The 24014-nt window shown below is 47.7% G+C and overlaps 1 protein-coding gene and 1 pseudogene across 1 annotated transcript; both read right to left on the bottom strand.

The window, feature by feature from the left end:
- Positions 1-14047: 14047 nt before the first annotated feature.
- Positions 14048-15264, bottom strand: LOC125516545 (cytosolic sulfotransferase 5-like; annotated as a pseudogene).
- A 203-nt stretch (positions 15265-15467) lies between these two features.
- LOC125517552 (serrate RNA effector molecule) lies at positions 15468-22645 on the bottom strand. The gene is made up of 12 exons (XM_048682754.2): positions 22183-22645; positions 21986-22053; positions 21648-21702; positions 19172-19246; positions 19004-19078; positions 18856-18903; positions 18597-18665; positions 17717-18520; positions 17573-17621; positions 16936-17177; positions 16658-16852; positions 15468-15796 (listed from the first exon to the last, which is right to left on the bottom strand). Exons 1-12 carry the CDS (start codon positions 22542-22544, stop codon positions 15736-15738), a joined length of 2103 nt encoding a protein of 700 aa, XP_048538711.1. The 5' UTR covers positions 22545-22645; the 3' UTR covers positions 15468-15735.
- Between the last annotated feature and the right edge of the window lie 1369 nt (positions 22646-24014).

Here is a 24014-nt window from a genome sequence, read left to right as displayed (position 1 = left end):
TGTAGGAATCCATTTATCTGTCCATGGATTGATTGAAGTACCATCCCCAACACGTCGAACAATCCCTGCTAGCAAAGCTTCCCGTCCAGAGATGATTGCCCGCCATATAGCCGAAGAAGCCTTTGGTGCTCTAGCCTGCAGGAAATCAGTGTCTGGAAAATATCTACCCTTCAAAACTCTGGCACAAAGCGAGGTGGGATTGGTCATGAAACGCCAACCATGTTTACCAAGAAGTGCCAGATTGAACATGTGGAGGTCGCGAAAACCCATCCCTCCCTTACATTTTGGTTTTGCCAATTCCTTCCAAGAGATCCAGTGAAGAGACCTCTTATCGATCGAACTTCTCCACCAATACTTCGCCATACTGGAGGTGAGCTTCTTGCACACCTTTTTTGTCAGGAGAAAACAGCTCATACTGTATGTGGGAATCGCCTGTATAATTGTTTTGAGTAGGACCTCTCTTCCTGCACACGCAAAAAGTCTTTCTGACCAGCCTTGCATCTTACTCCTAGACCGTTCGCCGATATGTTCGAAAGTGCCGCTCGTGATCCGGCCAACGACAGTGGGAAGACCAAGATATCTGTCGCTGAACGCTTCGACCAATATGCCCAGCGTTCCTTTGATATTCTGTCGGATGGAGTCAGGTGTGTTGGGGCTTAAGAATATTGCACTTTTATCTTTGTTGACCCGCTGTCCTGCTGCATCATAGATCCTTAAGATGTCGTTCAATCTTTCTGCAGATTGTGAGTTTGCATTTAGAAAGATCAGACAATCGTCAGCAAAAAGCAGGTGACTCACCCAAGGCGAGCGCACACTCGCCCTAATGCCTCTGTCAATATATCCACCATAGAATTTTAGCATGGATGAGAAAACTTCTGCACAAAGCAGAAATAGGTATGGTGAAGCAGGGTCACCTTGCCGCAACCCCCTGGAAGGCGTGAAGTAAGGTTGCAGTTCACCATTTACTCTCACAGAGAAACGAACAGAGGTTACACATTTCATTATTAAACTTATCCAGATAGGACTAAATCCCAAGCGCAATAGGATAGCCTCCAGATAGTGCCACTCGACTCTGCCGTACGCTTTCATCATGTCCAGTTTAACTGCACATGCATGGTTCTTGCCTTTCTTCCGCCTACGGAGTGTATGGACACTTTCAAAGGCCACCAAAACACTGTCAGTTATCAAACGCCCAGGAACAAATGCACTTTGTTCCTCGCTGATGATCTCATCCATGCATCCCCTCATGCGGTTAGTGATAACCTTAGCTGCAATTTTATATAGCACGGGACATAATGCAATGGGTCGATACTGAGAGATCGATTGGGGATACCGTACCTTTGGAATCAAGGTTATGCAGGTGTCATTGAGACCCACTGGCAGCTCACCCCCATTTAGAAAACCCAACACTGCATTAGTTACATCATCTTTTAACAAGTGCCAATGCCATTGGAAAAAACCGGCTGTGAAACCATCCACGCCTGGTGCTTTAGATGGGGCCATTTGAGACAGCGCCTCATGGACTTCTTGTGCCTCGAATGGTTTCGTCAGCATCTCGTTCATCTCCGGCGTGACGTTCACCGGTACGTGAGCGAGCAGCTCACTCATATCAGTCACCCCTTGGGATGTGTAAAGTGCCTGATAGAACGTCTGAATTTCTTGCTTGTCTTCTTCTGCATCTGCACAAACTGACCCATCGGCTCTCATCAAGCCGCTTATCTTGTTCATACGTTGTCGCTGCTTAGCTTGTGCCTGAAAGTAACCTGTGTTGCGGTCTCCTGCATGAAGCCACAAAACCCGTGAGCGTTGTCGCAGCCAGATTTCCTCTTGACAGAGCGCCTCTCGGAGCTGGATTACAGTGGTTTTCTCTTCGTCAGAAGGCCCCCGGCCTATGGACTGTTTGCGTAGTTTATCAAGCTTCTTTTGCAATTGCGAAACTTTCCTCGCAAGACATCCAAACTCTTTAGCCCCCCATGGCTCTGGTTCCTTCTGTAGCGCACCCAGTGACTCCACAATTCCTTGCAGCCCCGGTGCCCGTGCTTGTCTACGCCATGCTTCTGTGACTAGGGTATCATAGTCAGAATGAGTCTGCCAAACATTCTCATGTCTGAACTATTTTGCTCGGCGCACGCCTTCCATCTGCTTCGTACCATGGATCTCTGTCACCACAAAACAGTGATCTGACTCGGCAGCACTTATATGACGCACCCGAATGTCCTCATAATGCTGACGAAAGGCTTCATTTGCAAAGGCTCGATCTAGTCTTGCTTTCACATTGTCATCACCACTTTGTCTAGTGTCCCATGTATATGCCACTCCAGACCAACCAAGATCTTGGAAGGAAATATCCTCAACAGCTTCACGAAAAGCCTTCATTTGCCATTCCGGTCTAGCAGACTTATTGAAGTGTTCATCACCAAAAAGCGTCTCGTTAAAGCAGCCCATGCACAGCCATGAAGAATGCGGCATGGCATGTAAGGTCCGAAGAAAGCGCCAACTGTGATGCCTATCTTCGACCCACGGTTCACCATAGGACCCAATAAACCGCCACTCCGTTGCGGCTTGGTCCTTGAACCTCACCGAAACATCGATGTGATTCTTGCTGTAATTTTTCAGGTTAACATCCACATCACTGGACCAGAAAAGCCCAATTCCACCACTTAGTCCAACACTATCAACTGCGAAACAACCTGAGAAACCAAACTGATATCGCAGGTCCTCCACTCTCTTAGCCCTGATTTTAGTTTCCATTACGAACAGCAGGGCGGGACCTTCTTGCTTCACCAGCCGGCGAAGCTCACGAACTGCCTCGGGGTTCCCAAGCCCCCGGCAGTTCAGCTAATGCATGTCATTGGGACGGGCAGCGCTGCTCTGCAGACGCTGCCGAGTTTTTAGGCGTTGGTTTCTTCTTCTTTGGAATCCTCTCCTCAACTTGCTCGTCCCCTTCTCTGGCTGAGTCCAAACCTGTATCCTGAAGCTCACCTTGCTCTGAACCAGCTATAGTTTTTCCATCCATCAGAAGCAAAGGAGCAGGTACTACTCGTCGGTAGACTTTTTTGGGTGCCTCTTTCCTCTTGTTGCTAGATGTTGTTTTCTTGACAGGAGAGTTCACCTCATCTCCATCCTTGCCAACGTTACTCGAGTTCTTCGACTCTCTCTGGCTGCTCGGGCCTGAGAATTGCTCTTTGTTCATACTATCCCCTAACACAGCCTTCTTCTTATCCTCTGGTGCTCTCAACTTAGGCCCGAAAGGGAGTTCTCCATGTTCATCGCGGGGGCCTGGGGTTGGGCAAAATAAATCGGATGACCTAGTCTGCCGCAAGAGAAACAGAAGTGGGGAACTTGCTCATACTGTATGTCGTACAGGTCTGTCTTCTTCCTCTTTCCGAAGTTAATCAAAATCCATCTCCTCAAAGGTTTACTCACATCATGCGAGATTCTGGCTCTCAGAAATCCACCCACATGATCAAACTGAACAGAATTAGCATCTTTATCAATCTGCTGCGCTATTAATTTGCCCCAAGAAACATCTTGAAGATTGTATGGGAGATTCGGGACCCTGGCCCAAAGATTCTGACAAGAGGCAAGGTATGTACCAACCATCCACCACAAGGTACGTACGTACCCAGCCTAGCTAGCTCGTTTCTTTCCCTTGCTCTATTTTTTAAAAAGAGGTCCAGGGTTCCTTTTTTTATGCAGAGAAATTACTACAGTTTCAAGAATACTCTAGTTTTAATAACACAATATTTAGTGCTAACCAAATAGGTCACAGTAAATAAAACTATGATATTTGAAAAAACTGTAGTATTCTTAGAATACTTAGAAAATACTTTGCTATCAAACAACGTTTAAAGTGTTGCACTTTTTTTGCAAACTCAATGTGACAATTTGCAACTTGTTCAAAATATAAATAAAATTAGTGTTGGAAACAGATGTAAGGCGAAGTTCTGGGAATCATCTTGGCTCAATGGCATGAGACCCAACGATATTGCCCCAAAGATATTTGACCTCTCAACAATGAAATCTACCTCGGTCCAAAAAGCTCTCCTCAACAATTATTGGGTTAGTCAGATTGATACCCATCATGGGCTTACTGTCGGTGTCAAAACCGACGGATCTCGGGTAGGGGGTCCCGAACTGTGCGTCTAGGCCAGATGGTAACAGGAGGCAAGGGACACGAAGTTTTACCCAGGTTCGGGCCCTCTTGATGGAGGTAAAACCCTACGTCCTGCTTGATTAATATTGATGATATGGGTAGTATAAGAGTAGATCTACCACGAGATCAGAGAGGCTAAACCCTAGAAGCTAGCCTATGGTATGATTGTTGTTCTGTATGTTGTCCTACGGACTAAAACCCTCCGGTTTATATAGACACCGGAGAGGGTTAGGGTTACACAAAGTCGGTTACAGTGCTAGGAGATCTACATATCCGTATCGCCAAGCTTGCCTTCCACGCCAAGGAAAGTCCCTTTCGAACACGGGACGAAGTCTTCAATCTTGTATCTTCATAGTCCAGGAGTCTGGCTGAAGGTATAGTCCGGCCATCCGGACACCCCCTAATCCAGGACTCCCTCAGTAGCCCCTGAACCAGACTTCAATGACGACGAGTCCGGCGCGCAGTTTGTCTTCGGCATTGCAAGGCGGGTTCCTCCTTCAAGTACTTCATAGAAGATTTTGAACACAAAGATAGTGTCCGGCTCTGCAAAATAAGTTTCCACATATTGCCATAGAGAGAATAATATTTTCACAAATCTAATCTGCTGACGTATTCCGTAGTGTGACGCACCACGGCCAAGCCTTTATTCGAATCGTTTTATTATCCCACCTCAGCGCAGCATGCGAGGCGGTTTCCTTGGCACGTCTTGTCGAAGCAGAGATCATGTCCCCTTATTCCGGGATTCTCATCAATACAGGCGTGGGTAACCCAACCGCGCCATTGATTACGGCGCTTGGGGATAAGCGAGTTTTACCAGGCTGGTGGGGACACCTAGTTGCGTCCACCCATATAAGGGGATAAGGACCCACCTTTTCACCTACGCCTTCTTCCTCCTTTGCCTATCCATTCTTGCGCACCCGAGCTCCAGCGCCCAAGTCCGCACTCCCCACCTCAATCTTCTCCAGCCATGTCCGGAGCGGGAGGCAAGTGGATGGTCTCCTCTATTACAGAGGGACACATCAAAAGACTAAGGAAGGCCGGATACTTGTCTAACGACATTGCGCACCGGCTTCCTGAAGAGGGGCAGTTCATCCCCACCCCTAGGCCCCATGAGAGGGTGGTGTTCCTCCCCCATTTCCTCCGCGGACTGGGCTTCCCTCTCCACCCATTTGTCCGGGGGCTCATGTTCTACTATGGCCTGGATTTCCAGGATCTGGCCCCGAACTTTGTCCTCAACATCTCGGTGTTTATCGTCGTGTGCGAGGCTTTCCTCCGCATCCGCCCCCATTTCGGCCTATGGCTCAAGACTTTCAATGTCAAGCCGAAGGTGGTGCGCGACAACCAGGCAGAGTGCGGAGGCGCCATGGTGGGCAAAATGCCCAACGTCTTATGGCTCGAGGGCTCCTTTGTGGAGACCCTGAAGGGGTGGCAATCGGGGTGGTTTTACATCACCGAACCGCGCGACCCTGAATGGGTCGCAGCCCCCGAGTTCCGATCCGGACCCCCTACGCGGCTCACCTCCTGGAAGGAGATGGGCCTGTCGTGGGGTAAAAAAGGAGAGCTGACCGGACTCCAAACATGCGTCCAAACCCTGGTGGACAAGAAGCTCAAACTTGTCAACGTAGTCCAGGTTATGCTCATCCGCCGGATCCTCCCGTGTCAACAATGGGCTTTCAACCTGTGGGAGTTCGACCCGGCGCGGCACCGAACTCTGAGCAGGCTCTTTGACACGACATACGAAGATGCCTGGAAGGTGCTTTTCAAGGGCGCCGAGGCCCCCGCATCCGCTACCGAGGATCGCGGATTCAGTATGCAGCGTCACGCTCATCCGGTAAGATATTTTTACCTTTTACAGGGTATCAGTTTTTCATAGTTTGACTCCATGCGGGATCTAATATCCCTTACCTTTGACAGGATTGGCAGGAGACGTCCGGACAGATCAACTGTCCGGCTCCTTTGCCCGAAGGCCCAGCGGACGCTCGTTTGGCGAAGCTGCTGGTTCCGGCACCCCATGTGGTGCCGGAGAAGAAGGCCACGGGGACTCGAAAGAGTGCCCGGTGCCTGGAGGTGTCAGATCCCTCATCCGACGACTCCAAGACGCATTCCTCCCATGAAGACGAGTAGGAGGAAGAAGAGACCCCTCCCCCTCCAGCGGGGGAAGGGAAGAAAAGGAAGGCCACCCCAACTGGGGAGGCCGAAGGGTCCAAGAAGGGGAAAACCTTTCCTCTGGACTACTCCACCACGCCGACGACGGCGGAGAGGAGTGGCCGCTCAGGGCCAAGCCCCTGGCTAAATCGTAAGTATCCGGATACCAGAGTAATTCATAGTATTCCTTTATTGCACAGCTTTCCCTTATGTCGAATATGTTTATGCAGCCCACCCAAAGACCGGCTCGACGCGTCGTCGAGCAGTTCACTGGACTCATCGGATGTGAATTCGTTTCCGATGGCTTCCTCCCCCCCCCCCCCCGCCCTACGGACGACACCAAAGTGTTGTCCCAACAGGTTCCAATCTGGGAGGAGGTGGTCCTGGAGGCGCCGCAAGGCGACCTCCCGGACCCCAGGAGTGAAGGGGATAGAACCCCCTAGGGCTCCAAGTCCGGCCCTAGGCCGGACACCGCTCCGGAACCTTCAAAGGTTCCAGAGTCCGGCGGGCGACCTCCTTCCAAGAGGAGCAAGCCCACCGTGCCGGTGACCCCCGTCCAACCGGAGGCACGGACAATCTGTTGGAGGTGCTCAAAGGCGCCTCCATCGACGAGGAGCACCACACCATTATGAGTGCGGTGGTCCAGAAGGTTCAGTCTGCCAAGAGCGGACTGACTGAAGCTTGTACTAGCCTTTTAACAGGCTTTGAGGTAAGTAAAGAATGTGTAAATAATATTACCGCATAGACAGTAGCCCCTGATGCTCTGTTTGGCGTTCGGGAAGAAAAGCCGAATAGAGGATCAAAATGAAATTTGCAGGAGTCTAACAAAAAGGAGTCAATATGCGTATGCAGGCTTCTCTGCTGGCGTCCGCCGTACTAACTGCGGAAGTGGACACGCTAAAGCAGAACCTCGAGCAGTCCGAGCAAGAGCTCGGGCATGCCAAGAAGCAGCTCGAGGAGAAGGAAGGTAAGAGATACCCTATTTTAAATATATATATAAAAAGTGCAATTGCAAAAAAATGACAGGATCATCGTGGCTATTGTAGGGGCCACGTCTGAGGTGGCGACCCTTAAGCAAGCGCTGGTCGAGGCCGAGAAGATGGCGGCCACGGAGCGCACTGAGCGGGAGAAGTATGAGGCCGAGGTTGGCAAGGTGCGGCAAGAGCTCCAGGCTCTCATGGAAAAACATGAGTTGGAGCTTGACTCAAAGACGCGAGCGTCCGAGCTCGTGGTGGCTATTGAAAATGCCAAGTCTGCCAAGGCCGAATCCCAGAAGACCCTCCAGGAGTTGGATGAGGTGAAAAAGATAGCGGCGGGTAAGGCATTCTTTATGCAAAGCAAACAGATAAACGTAAGTTACTTGTTACTTACCTGAATCCGGAGCTCTCCAGGAGCATTCGTAGATCTTCCCCGTAGCGTGTCCGATGCCGCCGCATTTTATCGAGCCGAGGAGGGCAGCTCGACGGAGAAGGTGTTATGGTCTCAGTATGCTGAGGCCGGACACCCCGTGCCCCTGAGCGACCAGCTGAAGCAACTGGTCGAGCTCCACAAGGCGGCCAAACAGGCCATGAAGGGCATCATAGTTCGGCTGTGGCCTGGAGAGGCTCTGCCTGGGAGCTATTTCGGGCTGGTGCGGCGGCTGGTGGGGGCCTGTCCAAGGCTCGAAGTCATCAAGCGCTCCGTCTGCATTGAAGGTGCCCGTAGGGACCTTGCCCGTGCTAAGGTGCACTGGGGCAAGCTGGATGCTGAGAAGCTTGTGAAGGACGGGCCACCGCCGGGGAAGGAGCATCGCAAGCCCGAGAATTATTATAAGGATGTTCTGAAGGGTGCCTGCCTTATGGCGGATGAGTGTTCCAGGGATGTAATTTTTGAGTAAAAGTCGCTCGTTTTGTCCTGTGCGCTGAAAACTTGTTCATATGCGCTAAGCAATGCTGTTGGAATTTAAAATATTACCTTCTGTGCGGCTGTTTATCAATTCTGAGAGATGGCGAGTCGTCGGCTTCTGCCCCCGTGCCGCTAGTGCTGAGGTGTTCGGGGATAAACCTGAGCGCTCTTTTTCCCATGTTTGGGTCCTTCGAGGGAGGCGCTCAGCACAACGAACAAGGCAATCAGACTATAATGCTTGAACACTCTCACTTAGCCATAGAATTCTATAATTTTAAATTTCGGAGAAGCCCCTGGTATTCGGAAGACCGAGTTCAGGGCGCTATCCACGCCTTGGCCGGGTAGAGCCGACTCCTCGCTCTAAGCGGCATAAGTCTTTAAGGACTCGAAGAACCTCTCGAACAGCGACCAGCTCTCGCTTCATCATGAAAGTCAGTTTTAGCTTTCTCTACTGAGGTGCTCGACCCAGCTCAACTGGGGCACAATCGCAGTAGTTCTCCTAGTGCTACCTTAGCCGATATAGCGGAACGTAAGGCACCAAAACATAGGAGCCGGGCAAACCCAACTATTGACCCAAGACATGATTCGGAGCCGATGCATATAATGCTATAAGTTCGGGGTGCCGCACTTGTTAAAGTGTTCGGACTTCTCACACCATATTGAGGGGTACTAAAGCCCCTAGCGTATTTTGGCCGTACCAAAGTGTACGGGTGCAACATGTCGTTAAGGAACATATATTTGTAAAAAAAGTAATGCAAAAATAGACAAAAGCTATGCATTGTTTATTAAAAAGGGCTGCGATCAAAGCAGAACGATACAAATAATGCGATAAGCAAAAGGTTGGACTATTTAACATGTCCGTTCCAGGGGCAGGCTGCGGAATGGTAAGCGAAACAGGTATACTGCTCGTGATAGAGACCACTGGGAGTTCCGTAATGCGGCATGGCTTGTCTGCTTCCCTGGTTCTTGCATCGTTTGTGCGGCAATTGAACTGCCGAACAGGCCTTCCGAAGAGTGGAGTCCTAAAAGTAAGAGAAAATTAAAAAATCGGCAGCCCCTGGTGCGGTTTAAGCCGTGGTTCGAGCGTGTCGTGATGGTGCCCCTCCCCCTGCACCCATGGTATTTCTAGAGCGTAGTTATGTATGCGAAGTACTGGTGTCGCATTTTTGCGAGGGCTGGGGTTGGGACCGCATTGCTACGCCTGCTCGGAACGTGCCAGGCGGTCTTGTTGTAGGTTACTCCGGGCGCGCTTGACGGTGTCCGGACGTTTAATGGCCGGACTGGAGAACTGCCTGGAGAGGCTGCTTTGTACTTCCGTAGCAAGGGCCGTCGTGTGCTCCTCTGTTCGGAGAGAGCGTTCGGTGTTTCCATTGACCGCCGTAATTACTCCTTGAGGGCCTGGCATCTTGAGCTTAAGGTATGCGTAGTGCGGTACCGCATTGAACTTGGCGAATGCGGTTCGCCCGAGCAGTGCGTGATAGCCACTGCGGAATGGGACTATATCAAGGATTAACTCCTTGCTTCGAAAATTATCCGGAGATCCGAAGACCACTTCAAGTGTGACTGAGCCTGTACAGTTGGCCTCTACACCTGGCATTACGCCTTTAAAGGTCGTTTTGGTGGGCTTAATCCTCGAGGGATCTATGCCCATTTTCCGCACTGTATCCTGGTAAAGCAGGTTCAGGCTGCTGCCGCCGTCCATAAGGACTCTAGTGAGATGAAATCCGCCAATAATTGGGTCTAGAACCAATGCGGCGAATCCGCCATGACGGGTGCTAGTGGGATGGTCCCTTTGATCAAAGGTGATCGGGCACGAGGACCATGGGTTGAACTTTGGGGCGACTGGCTCTACCGTGTATACGTCCCTTAACGCGCGCTTCCGCTCCCTCTTGGGGATGTGGGTTGCGTATATCATGTTCATCGTCCGCACTTGTGGGGGAAAACCCTTCTGTCCACTGTTGTTCGGCGGCCGGGGCTCTTCGTCGTCATCGCTATGCAGCCCATTGTCAGTATTTTCGGCATTTAACTTGCCTGCCTGCTTGAACACCCAAGAATCCCTGTTGGTGTGATTGGCCGGCTTTTTGAGGGTGCCGTGTATCTGGCACAAGCGATCGAGTATTGATCCAAACTGGACGGGCCCCTAGGGTTTCTTTTGAATGGCTTTTTCCGCTGGCCGGATTTATAGCCTCTGAATCCGGCATTAACTGTCATATCCTCAGCATTGTCGCCGTTAATGCGGCGCTTCTGCTTGTTGCGACGAGACCTGCCACTACTGTCCCTGGTATCCGAATTACCAGGGTTCTTGGTCATATTGTTGCTACGAGCAAGCCAGCTGTCTTCTCCCGCGCAAAAGCGAGTCATGAGTGTCGTGAGTGCTGTCATAGATTTCGGTTTTTCCTGTCCAAGGTGCCGGGCAAGCCACTCGTCACGGATATTGTGCTTGAAGGCTGCTAGGGCCTCTGCGTCCGGACAGTCGACTATTTGATTTTTCTTTGTTAGGAACCATGTCCAGAATTGCCTGGCCGATCCATCTGGCTGCTGAATTACGTGGCTTAGGTCATCTGCGTCTGGGGGCCGCACATAAGTGCCCTGGAAATTGTCGAGGAATGCGGCTTCCAGGTCCTCCCAACAACTGATTGATCCTGCTGGCAAGCTGTTAAGCCAATGCCGAGCTGGTCCTTTAAGCTTGAGTGGGAGGTATTTGATGGCGTGGAGATCATCGCCGCGGGCCATATGGATATGAAGGAGATAATCCTCGATTCATACCACGGGATCTGTTGTGCCATCATATGATTCGATGTTTACGGGTTTGAAACCCTCGGGGATTTGATGATCCATTACTTCGTCTGTGAAGCATAGTGGGTGTGCGGCACCTCTGTACTGGGCTATATCACGACGTAGCTCCAATGAGCTTTGTCTACTGTGTTCGGCCCTGCCGGATTTGTGTCCGGCGTGACGGTTACCGTCTCGAGTCATGGGGCGCCCACGCGATCCGTAGATCGATCTTGTTTGCCTTGCCTTGTCCTCCAACATATCTCACAGGTCAGGCGCATTTTCCCATGCCTTGGTACGGGGTGCGGCTTGAGTGGAGGGCCGAGAGGCCTCTCTGTCGCGACCACGAGGTGGCCGGTCGGCCGTATCAAGTGTTGGTGATATAGGTTTAAGTGCTTCCTCCTCTAATCGGGGTAGCAACCTGCGCTTTGGGTAGCTCTTGGAGGGGCGTTCGAGTTTATGCTCTTCGGCCGCAAGGACTTCAGTCCATCTGTCGACTAGCAAATCTTGATCAGCTCTAAGCTATTGCTGTTTTTTCTTGAGGCTTCTTGCCGTGGCCATAAGCCTGCGTTGAAAACGCTCTTGCTCAATGGGATCCTCTGGCACGACGAATTCGTCGTCGTTGAGGCTTGCCTCGTCTTCGGAGGGAGGCGTATAATTATCGTCCTCGACCTCTCTGTCTGCCGCTCTCTCGTGAGGGCTGGCTTCTCTATCCTCCTGTGCTGAATCTTGCTGGAGGGGGTTTTCTTCGGCACTCTCCGGAGTATTATTATCTCCCGTGCCGGAATCGCCGTGTTTGCTTTGGCGGGATTTTGAGCGGTGCCGCTGACGCCGGCGCTTAGGCTGTTTCTTGGAGGGGTCATCCTCCGCTGTTCCATCGCCATCTCCTTCTTTCGGGGTGTCCATCATGTATATGTCGTATGACGAGGTGGCTTTCCAGGGCCCAATAGGCGCTAGTTCTTCATCGTCTCCTGCATCGGCGTCCATACCGTCGATGTCTTCGAAGTCGAAGTCGAGCATGTCGGTTAAATCGTCGATAGTGGCTACAAAGTGGGTGGTGGGTGGGCTTTGAATTTCTTCATCGTCCGTACCCCAACCTTGCTGACCGCAGTCCGGCCAGGGCTCTCCTGATAAAGAGAGAGACTTTAGTGTCTTCAGAATATCACCGAAAGGCAAGTGCTGAAAGATGTCCGCGGCAGTAAACTTCATGATCGGCGCCCAATCGTATTCGATCGGCAGGGGCGCGGAGGGTTCGGAGTCCGGAGAGGAGTCCGGCTCCTTGGAGTCACGAGTCTCGCGGAGTGCAGGGCTGGTGTTCGGCTCGATCGCCGTTGGGATCACAGCCCCCGAGGCGGCGTCCAACCACCCATCCTCGATCGGCGCAGTTGGCTCCGAATTAAGGGTCGAAGCCGATGCGGGTGTGGCCTCCAGGGCACTGTTCGGCGGCAGAGCTAGATCATGCTCGTCGTGATAGTGCGACGCGCTCGGCAGTGGCTCGAATCCGTCGAGGATCAAGTCCCCGCGGATGTCAGCCGTGTAGTTTAAACTTTCAAATCTGACCTGACGGCCAGGGGCATAGCTTTCGATCTGCTCCAGATGGCCAAGTGAATTGGCCCGCAGTGCGAAGCCGCCGAAGACGAAGATCTATCTGGGGAGGAAGGTCTCACCCTGGAGACTGTATCGCTATTGATGATCGTAGGAGCCATCAAGCCTAACGGCGACACAGAAGAACTCTCAATGAAAGCACCAATGTCGGTGTCAAAACCGGCGGATCTCGGGTAGGGGGTCCCGAACTGTGTGTCTAGGCCGGATGGTAACAGGAGGCAAGGGACACGAAGTTTTTCCCAGGTTCGGGCCCTCTTGATGGAGGTAAAACCCTACGTCCTGCTTGATTAATATTGATGATATGGGTAGTACAAGAGTAGATTTACCACGAGATCAGAGAGGCTAAACCCTAGAAGCTAGCCTATGGTATGATTGTTGTTCTGTATGTTGTCCTACGGACTAAAACCCTCCGGTTTATATAGACACCAGAGAGGGTTAGGGTTACACAAAGTCGGTTACAATGGTAGGAGATCTACATATCCGTATCGCCAAGCTTGCCTTCCACGCCAAGGAAAGTCCCTTCCGGACACGGGACGAAGTCTTCAATCTTGTATCTTCATAGTCCAGGAGTCCGGCTGAAGGTATAGTCCGGCCATCCGGACACCCCCTAATCCAGGACTCCCTCACTTACCATGGAGCATATCCAGGAGTTCGCCTTGCTATGGGAAAAGCTATCCTCTATTACTCTCGACAATGATGCGCATGATACTATCCTATGAAAGTTCACGTCTCATGGAGAATACTCGGCATGGACGGCCTATATGGCGCAGTTTGCGGGACACATGATAAGCATCATACCTGCTCCTGTTTGGAAGGGTTGGGCCCCTCCGAAATGCAATTTTTTTGCTTGGTTGATAATTCAAAATAGAGTTTGGACAGCCGATTGATTGCACCGTCGTGGATGTCCGAACTGCAACCTCTGCCCGCTTTGCAAGCAAGTCCAGGAAACCGCAGCACACCTTCTCTTCCAATGCAGGTTCTCCTGGCGTGTCTGGATCGAGGTTGCAACATGGCTTGGTATACATGGTGATGTGGTGAGGAGCTGGCGAAATGAGGTTTCGGTTCAAGAATGGTGGATTAAAAATGTGGTTGAGCGTGGAGATCAGAGAAAGGCTATCGCCTCCCTGTTCATGCTCATGTCTTGGGAGATTTGGAAAGAGCGTAATGGAAGGGTTTTCCGTAACACCGCCACTACGACGATGATGCTCATCGCGAAGATAAAAGAGGAGGCCCATCTTTGGGCTATTGCAGGTGCCACCCACTTGAGTATTGTAATGCCGCAAGAGTAGATATTTGTCTCCTGCTTTGTGGTCATTTGTCTTAAACCTTCTACCTTAATCAATGAAAATGGCAAATCTTTTGCCTTGTTAAAAAAATAACAGGTTCCAAATCACGGCGACTTGGTAACAGTAAACTTGTTTTGTTAAACAGATAAAAGGCTTGCCGGATACGTACGAAAAATAAAGGAGACACGTACACAAAGCACTACACATGTGACACGAAGTTGTACTCCGTTCGATCCAAATCGATTGACGCGGCCTCTATACAATGTAAAATAGACATTGTATAGAGGTTGTGCTAATTAATTTGGATTGGGGGTGGGGGGGGGGGGGGGGGGGGTACTAGACAACATCAAGCACATGCTAGAACATGAGAACATGAGGCATGATCCTTGGAACTTCTCGGCCACAACTTGGTCCATTCTGGCTTCCATGTCCTTGCTCATGTGGTTCACCCAATCCCCAACCTTCCCTTTCCTAAAAAATGAAGAGGGATCAACAACGAGCTGGCCCCCTGCAACCTCAACACGACTTGTCCGATTGGCAGGTGTGTTGCTAAGTGATGCGGAGCCGCATAAATCCGCAACTTGCTCCACGACCCCACCACTTTCCTCCTCTTGTGTGAACGGGACACCAAGGAAGCCTCCTAGCTTCCTAATAACCTTGGATGTGTCGGATACAACCTCCTCGTACCTCAAGAACATGACCTCCCGTGGCCTGGCCAAGCTTTCTTTCCGGTACTCAAGATAGTGATCCCAGAAAGGACCATAAGACGAACACCCCTCGCAGAACATCACAAATGCTTTATCCATGCTTACGGACGTACCTTGGTTCACCCTCTTCTCGAAGTGCCACCTTGAGATGGAGGCAAAGGCACACAATCCGGCACCCGAGGATGGACACTACAGGTGGGAGCAGGGAGAGCGGCGGGTCGGTGGAGAGCAGCCGCGGTGAGGGTAGCTTCTCGACACCGTCGAGGCCTCTTGAAAACAGTTTGATGAAAGGTACAAATTGATGAGGATGGCCCGCGAGTAATGGATGATCAGCCAAGGTATAACGAGATCTGTTTACGATGGTAAACAAGAGGGCCTTCAGCCAGGTAGCGCTGCATTTCAGGTGCGTGGCGAGGATGATGTCGTCTGGACGGGGCTTGAGCTTGTCTTGGGAGAGCCATGGAATCCCTGAGGGAATTTGCTCTGATCCACCAGTTGTAGAGGACCTTCCTTCTCTTGTAGAAAGCGTTGCTACGAGATTTTCAGTGTGGCTATTGGATGGTACGGCTTCAGATGGGCGAGTTCCCGGACTCTCTGTGGTCTCAGAATGATGTGCCATGACAAGACAAGCAGCTGCTGCTTCCCTTCATCAAAAGAAAAAAAAACAGCTTCTGCTTTACAGTGTTCTCCCCGTCAGTCGTACCAACACAACGAATTTGTTTTCTTTCATGTGAGCGAAGTATCTCACATATTGAAACTCGACACACCTGTAGAACAAATCCATATGTACATGTGCAATTTTTTAAGATTTTTTTGTCACTTCAAAAGTTCAACTTTAAAAAAAATAGGGCTCATGGAGCCAATATCCAAACGATTTCATTTTCATACATCCCATTATTAAATACAGTCTCAAAAGACAAAAAAAATGTTGTTTCAAATAGACGTTCAATCCTTTTCTGTGACTGCATAATAGTAGCAAATATCAGGTTCCAGCCATTTAAGCTAAAACTCACAACACATTACAGGCGTCCTCAAAAAATAACATATCTTCCTCCTATGCCTCTTCGCAGGAAATAAAAATACGTCCTCATTCTAATGGGAGGTCCAAAAACCTCAACGCAAATGGAGATGCTAGCGAGTGTTGGGCATTGGCAAGATTGCCTGTATGGCAGGACACAGCCTACAAACTTCTGTAGTCAAGAACAGTAACTTCCTCGTCGGGGGCATCGAGATCATTATAGCTGTAACCCAACCAGGACCCGAGATGAGTTAACAAGACAGCAAAGGATTAAGATAGAGTGGAGTAGCATGATAAAATCCAAAAACCGAGACATACTATACAATAACATAAAACAATACTTGCCTATACAGCAACATCAAAGAAATGTTACCATAAAACTTTAAGCCCCCACAAGTATAGTGACATTGTATTTTATTGCTGGTGTATAGACAAAATGCTACTCTCTCCATTCCACAATGTAGTGCTTCCTCTATCCACGTGTTTCAACTTTTGACCGTAAATTTAACTATCAGGCTGGTCGTAATGGGAGTATCATAACTAGTATCATGCATGCCAACTAGGCAATTTAGATGATGTGGCATAGAATTAAATGAAGAAAGAGAAGGTTGGGTATCATATTATGATACCGTATCATAATAAATGCTACACTACTATGTGTCATGCATGGTAATGAATAAAGTCATCTATGATACTACTATATGATACTATGCATTAGAGAGGTAGTATCATACACTAGTATCATGATACTAACTTATGATACTACCCATTACAAGCAGCCTCAAGACCGATTGCGGCGGGAGCAAAAATTATATCAGTGAATTCATATTCGAAAGAAGTTTTTAATTATATAATTTTTTTCTCCCGCCGCAGTTGGTCTCGTTGGTTAAATTTATGGTCAAAGTTGGACCTCGGGAAGCGCGGGCGCACTATATTTTGGAATGGAGGGAGTACTAAAACATAAGTTGCTTTACATTGAAGGAAGTATAGCGACATGGTATTCGATTGCTGGTAACAGTTCATATCTAGAGCAAATAAATTAACGAGACAATTAAATTTAGCATCATCATAACTAACTACTAACCTTCGCAAACGACGAGGATCATGATGGAAAGATGGTGGCATGGCTATAATTGGTGCTGGGCCCCCACCCATCATAGATCCAAGCACTCCTGAGTTGCCATGAGGTCCGCCATTTGGTTCGAATGGGGAAGGTCCTTGCTCTCTCAGCATATGCATGGCTATTTCTGGAGGTGCAGGAACAAATGGTCCCAATGGACTGAAAACAAAAGCACCCACACCATTTAGCAGGCTACAAAGTTCCTATTGAGGGTATATTGAAATTCGTAGCTTTTCACATACCCGGCACCGGGAACAGGCATCAATATCGGCGGAGCAGGGAATTCAGCCGAAAAAGGAGCATTGGAGCCTCTTCCACGGAAGGAATCAAACATCTGATCGTCAGGTCCATCACGGCTTGGAGAGCCATCACCTCTACCATGTCTGCCTCCATCTCTATCTGCCCTGTCATATTCTCTGCGATTGCCACGGTCATATCTCAGACGATTATCCATACCATTGTCAGATCTCCGCCTTGATTTGTCCTGCAAATCAGAAGTAGGATCGTTTTATCAAGATTGTCCATTGCATATTTCAATAGATGTTGATGCTGATGCAGTGTTGTTCTGTACGCTAACTAGTACTCCCTCCGTTCCAAATTACTCGTCGTGGTTTAGTTCAAATTTGAACTAAAAACACGACGAGTAATTTGGAACGGAGGGAGTAGCAGAAAGGCAAGAGACATACAAAATATATCTTCAATAGAAGTAGGGTATTAGTGCAGACTAATTTAAACCACAGATTCAAGACCAAGCTTCAACCATAACTAAAACCACAAGAGTAGAGCAAATGCATAAAACTTGCAAAAAGTATGCAGCACTTGCAGGTTATGCTATTTTATATTTTATTTAAGAATGCAAATGGAGTATGTGATTCTTACTGCTGCAGATTGCTGCATAACTGGTGTTCCACCTGGTGCATTAGGGTCACTGTTCACAAAGGAAAAACTTGATAAGTATTACCACCTAAAAAAATATTGATGGTAATGTCCTACAGATTGAAATAGAAGATTGCAGGAACATACCTCATGTAATTTTGGGAATAAATATCCTCCCGGAGGTTTGAAGTAACTTCCAACACAATCTCTGGATGCTTGAGCCTCAAATGCTTGTAAACAAACTCAGGAGCATGGAAAAGTTTTGTACAGCCCTTGGCTCCACAGCCATATTTCCATCCATACTTCTCATCCCTTATTTTCCTGACATGAGGTTCAAGGACTTCAGCAGCTGCTGCATCAATTTTATCCTTGGCCGTTAATATAACCATGGGATCTTGACCAGTCAACCTTTCCTGCCAGTAAGTATCCAGCTTCTTCTCCCAATCAGCAGCATTGATATTAGTTGTACTAGGAGTCTTATTATCAGTTCTCACATGACGAAGGCCTTTTGCCTCGTTCGTCTCGGACATGCCATAGTAATCAACTCCATGAATACGCCATAAATATGTAAGAAGGGTGTCAAGGAGCTCAACACCTTCAAGGCCCTTGACAGTTGTTAAGCCTCGGACTATAACTATAGGGCCCATAGATCCCATATGTGATTTGTCAACATCCGACTTCTCATGATCACCACTTGACAAGACATTTCCCTGAATACCCTTCTCGGTGTCCAGCCTACGGACAAGACCTAGGGTTCGTTCTATGTCAGTTTGAATTCGTCGAGGTTCAGAGCTGACCGGATGAGCCTTAGGAGCAGCAGAAAGAGGATCTGTTTCTTTTGAAGAACCTCTGCTTTGTTTTCTTCTTCTGTCACCATCTGCATCATCCTCGGAGTTTCCATCATTGCCATTTTCTGATTTATTTGCTGCAGACGCAATTATTCCAGGGCCACTGTCCAGCAGAATATTAGTTATCAACACGAAATCCAAATGAGCATGATAACACAAACTGTAGGAAAGTTACTCACAGGTCCAGAGTTCCATTTTGCAAATCAAGAAAGAAGTCCTTAGCGACTACTTTACAGCGTTCATTCCTCCTGTGTAAGCAAATCGAAATAGACCAATATTAGCAAGACTAAACTAACAACGATGCAGAAGGAATTAAAATAAACCGTAAAAAAACTCTGTATGTGAAGAGATTTTACAACCAAAACACTTTCCAAGTTCAAGGGTATGACAAGGGTAAAAAGACCAACAGAGAAGTATTAACATGGTATGCAACTCCACCTTTCAATAACAGATAATAAGTTGGTTGGATGGTACTTGTCTTTCAACCTGCAAGCGAAAAAATTGAATTGGACAATTTAAGTAATTGGGCTATATGTACTCCTGCTGAGGAAAGTTAGCACATGGAATTACATCATTCTAAGCATACCAGTCCTCATTCTTGTGGAGATCAAAATAAGCACGTTTCTGGGTAGTGATGTACTCCGTCTTGTACTCTTGGTACCTTGTTAACAAGCACAATAGTAAGTAAGAACAAAGAAGATGGCACCAGAGATATAATTGAAAATATTCTTTCACTAATGACAGTAATGATTACCTGCTCTCAGCTTCAGCTGGTGATACATCATCCTCAAGAACTTGAATGAACTGTTTGTAGGTCATTAAGCCTTCCCTGGTAAGATGCATAATCATATAAGAATAAGAGAAATATGCCATCAGAAACACACAAAGCTATGCTCCAATCTTCTATTTGAAACGTTAGAATGGATAGGTCCTGAAACTTGAGGAGAAAAGGTGCCTAAAGCTACTGAGGAATGACACAAATAAAAATCTGATACATAAATACGAGTAGGCTTAAACTACAATAGGAGTCTTCTCGGATTTGTTCAATTTTGAGGGGGGGAATGGCTTGGACATCAAATCAAGCAACTCTGTTTTCAGACGCATGCTTGCCAGAAAAGTTCGGAAAAAAAAGGAATTGCATTCTGCTGCAAATATAATATCTAATATGTGTTCTTGGCGTGCATCAACATAGCATAGAATTCATGTGAAGTCTCCACATTGTGTTTTATTACATACTCCTACTTACATAAAATTGCTGCTCGGTAGAATGTTCAATTCAGATTGGTCAACAAAGTATCTTGAAGAGATATAATTTTTTCTCAAAGACGAAAGAAAACCAAACAAGAATTATGTTACCAACTAGCAAACATATACTCCCTCCGTTCACAAATATAAGATGTTCTGGATATTTCCATATGGACCACATACGGACTGAAATGAGTGCACAAACACACTAAAGCATGTCTATATGCATCCAATTCAGAAAAAAAAAGTTGGAACATCTTATATTTGTGAACGGAGTGAGTATTATACAATAGTAACCTGTTCCAACTTCCCATGATCCTGCCAAATACTTCACATATCTGATAAACATATTAAACAAGATCTTTTCTGATAGAACTACCAATATACCAAAATCTTTAGCAGGCAAAAAAGAACTTTAGGACAAATCATGAATCAGATATAAGGAAAAAGGCAAAGGGGTGAGACATTTTCATATTTCCAAGGGATGCAATCGTTTCATTTGTGTGTAACAAAATTCCAGCTCATGTCTTGAAGTTGTTTTATTTGGGTATAACAAACTTATGTAATTCCATTAGATGGCAATTTAAGAACTACAGGGAGCAAAGTTGTGGGACACAGCAACACAATTTAGTTTCTCCTATAGATCTCAACTCCAACAATCAAATCCAAAAAATGACCCACAGGTTTGTTGATGCATCAACATACAATAGCACAAAAAGAATCAACAGAATATTGAACTGATAAGTTAAAGTTAGACCATGTAGACATATAGCACTTATACCAGTACATAATAGACTTGGACCATCTAACCTTCTAATGCCCTCAACTATCAAGAATTCTGATTTCCACATCCACATATTCAAATTTCTATGTACTCCATAAGGTGTCATGTGTTCTTGAGAAATCACAGATGGTATCATGCTATAACAATTAACAAGTACAATTGCAAAATATGGTGCGAAAACATGACTTTTGTTCTGCACATAAAAAAACTAAATTACTAATTGATGCAGTTTGAATGACACACCATTCACCACGCTAACTGCACCAAATTGCTCTTCCTTGTACTCCATAATGTATATAATTTATATCCATCAACCTTTAATAATGACTTTTTGTAGTGGTAAAATGCATGTTCACACCAGGTTGAAAAATATATGATTTAACTCGACTACTCCAAACAAAATGTGCCATCCATTCATGTCCCTCCTCTTCTGAACAAGTACCAACGAATAAAGGAACTTATTGCAGATATGATGAAAATAGCAAAGATGAATATGTAAAAAAAAGGATTAGTGTAAACCGTGTAGCATGAATATCTATGCAAATATGCAAGAAAACTAAAGTAGTACACAACTACATATATCTCAGGGTTTTCACATGGAATTTTTAATGTAGATTTGTGCTCAATATAGTACCATGCACATCAAAATAGTGGACTATAACATGCAAACAATAAAATAATCAGCAAAGTTGGCCTCATGTTTATTATCTTGAGATAAAAAACTGAGAAATAATTCAAATAAAGTCAATGCCCAAACTGCCTGTTGTTAACAGATAAAGAATATTCTCATAAAATTCTCCATTTGACTGCATCCAAAACATACACCAATCCTGCCTTCGAGAGTTTAGCTGCTAGATTACTGGGAGGAGGCCTTTTGTGGTGGTGGTAGTAGTGCTGACTGTAAAAAGAGCACAAGGCTTGCTGGTGGCTAATAAGAGTAATGAGGAATCAAGGATCCAACGTGCATAGAGCCAAGGATCAGTTTGCTTTCGAACATCAAATATGGAGAATTTCTGAGAAGATTCTCTATCTGTTAACTGCGGCTAAGAGCATAGTAGAAGACTTAATTTGCATATTATTTTACAATACTGACGATTCCTGCATGTGCCCAGGAGGAAAAATAAGAGTGTCCAGAAACCCAAAAGACTAACCATAACAAGGAAATAAACATGTAGATGTAGGTAATTATATACATATATACCTTTGGGTATTCCCAGGACCATCATTCGGTGCCCCGAATCTAGAATCAGGCCAATCTGGATATCATAATTGAGTTGTCATCAGATTTTTCACTGAATGAACAAGGAGTCTTTTCTAAAGGTAAAAAAGAAGCGATGAATCGTGATAAACAATTGGAAGATGGATATGGTCAGGTGGTCAAATTTCGAACTGCAACTAAGAGCACCCCTAGGATGAAAGCTAATGGTGCGGCCGAGCACTCATAAACTTTTCCCACCGATGGTTTGATGTTGCGTATACTTACTTTTGGAGACTGATGGATAGGATTTGAATTCTCAATGAAGAAGGGCAAATCCTCACCTGAAGCACGATGCCTGCCGTGGTGCCGGTCATCGTCGTACCCACCTCTGCCTCCGCCACGGTCGTACCTGCAGAAGCAACATCATGAAACTTTACGACCCATCTCAGGAGCTAATCAGGCAACCAGTACGAAAAGCTCGATCAGCGACCGAGCTGAGGACGCCCAGAGTCCCACCCCCTGGGTGCGTTATCCGTACCGTGGTGGGGGGCTGCCGCGGCCTCCGCGGCGGTCGTACCCGTCGTCCCGCCTGGACCGCTTGAAGGGCGGCGACGGGGACCTCCTGGACGGCGGCGAGTGGCGGCGGCGCGGCGGGGGACTGCGCGAGCCGCGGCGGTCGCGGTCGCGGATGCGCTCGGGGCGCGAGGAGCCGATGGGCGGCGGCGGCGGCAGGGAGGGCCGCGGGGGCGAGCGGCTCCGCTTGCGGGTGGGCGGGGGCCCGCCGGGCGGCGGGGGCGGGGGCGGGGGCAGCGGCACGGGGCGGTCCTCGGGGCTGGGGCTGTCGGGCGGCGGAGGCAGCGGGCGGGGCGCCCCGGGGCTGGGGTCTACGACGTCCGCCATGGGAGGGGCGCTTGGCGGCGGGGCAGTTAGGGTTTGCAAAGCCGAGGAGGAGTGGAGCGGCTGGCGATGGAGCCGAGGGAGGCCGAGATGGGTACTAGGCCGCCGCGCACGAGATAACTAACGGGGAGGGTCGGGTCGGGCTCGAACCGCGAACGGGTTTTCCAGTGCTCCGGTCGGATAATAACATGTAGATAACTTGTTATTATCCAACGAACGTTCAGTTGACAAGGGGTGGCAGGCGAACGTTTTCTTTTTTGACAAGTTTATATGATGAGACATACTGCCTCTGTATTAGTGTCAGAAAATGTTTATATTATACTCCCTCCCTTCCTAAATACTCCCTCCGTTCCAAAATAGATGATCCAACTTTATACTAACTTTAGTACAAAGTTAGTATAAAGTCGAGTCATCTATTTTAGAACGGAGGGAATATTTGTCTTTTTAGAGATGTCAAATGGACTACCACATACGGACGTATATAGACATATTTTAGAGCGTAGATTCACTCATTTTGCTCCGTATGTACTCACTTATTGAAATCTCTAGAAAGACAAATATTTAGAAACGGAAGTAGTAGTATTTTTGACATGGATGAAATAGCAGATTTTTTCTGGGCGTGCTACGTGTACGCCTGTAGATCTTTTTAAAAGATCGGCCGGCTCGCGAGTTAGATGTGACACTCTACCATTGCAACACAGTTCTTGCATATATTATTTTTTTGCAATAGATGTCTTGTTGTAAAAAAAGGATGTCTTCATCTTTTTACAGCATAGCTGATGTTACGGGAAAAACTTCCGCAGCATTGGTGATGTTGCAGAAAAATTTGAGTGGAATGAGGAGCGGGGGACACATGTCGTACGAGCGAGATGACGAACGGAAGCTAAGAAATCAGTCGATTGAGGAGAATCGTTTCCTTTTTTGCAGTATTTTTTTCTTCTTTTCTGCAAGTTGCTATGTGTTTCTAAAGGAATTGCCATTATTCTCTCACAACCTAAATTGTTAGGGATTTCTTTTCGCAATTGCCACCCTGTCCTTTCTCTTCATTCTTTTTGTGGATGCCCACTAGTTGTAGCCTTGTGGCGGTCAATGGCGAGACAATGGAAAATTCCGACGTCCGGCGTCTAGTGCACACATGGCCGGAGCGGCTCCTTCATCTGCTTGCTGACTTGCCCGAAGAGGAACGAACATATACGCTCATGACGCTATGGCGATGTTGGCACGTCAGGAATGAGATTGTCCACGACAAACAACCACCTCTTGTGGAAGCCTGAACTAGGTTCCTAATCAGCTACATGAACTTTCTTTTGGCCATTGAGGCGAATCCCCAAGGTGATCATGTCAAAGGGAAGATGATGGTTGCGCCCCAGCTCAGAAGGAAAACACTATCGTACATGCAGCATGAGAAGCCGCAGCACCTGGGTGGCGCCGCCCAACATCGATGGTTCTGGGGCTGGCATGGTCCTCCATGAT

The sequence above is a fragment of the Triticum urartu genome, chromosome 7A, assembly GCF_056163025.1.
Source record: "Triticum urartu cultivar PI428250 chromosome 7A, HENAU_Tu73, whole genome shotgun sequence".
NCBI classification, from domain to species: Eukaryota; Viridiplantae; Streptophyta; class Magnoliopsida; order Poales; family Poaceae; genus Triticum; species Triticum urartu.
The sequence above is the reverse complement of the archived record's forward strand: the minus strand, read 5'-3'. Positions and strand labels throughout refer to the sequence as shown.

What these genes read in the sequence shown, in the direction of transcription:
- LOC125517552 (XM_048682754.2), bottom strand. Translation starts at nt 22,544, where the DNA reads ATGGCGGACGTCGTAGACCCCAGCCCCGGGGCGCCCCGCCCGCTGCCT. An exon ending in CAAAATGGAACTCTGGACCT is followed by an intron (nt 18,521 to 18,596) that starts GTGAGTAACTTT and finishes TCTGCTGGACAG; the next exon opens with TGGCCCTGGAATAATTGCGT. An exon ending in ATGCCTGTTCCCGGTGCCGG is followed by an intron (nt 16,853 to 16,935) that starts GTATGTGAAAAG and finishes TTTTGTTTTCAG; the next exon opens with TCCATTGGGACCATTTGTTC.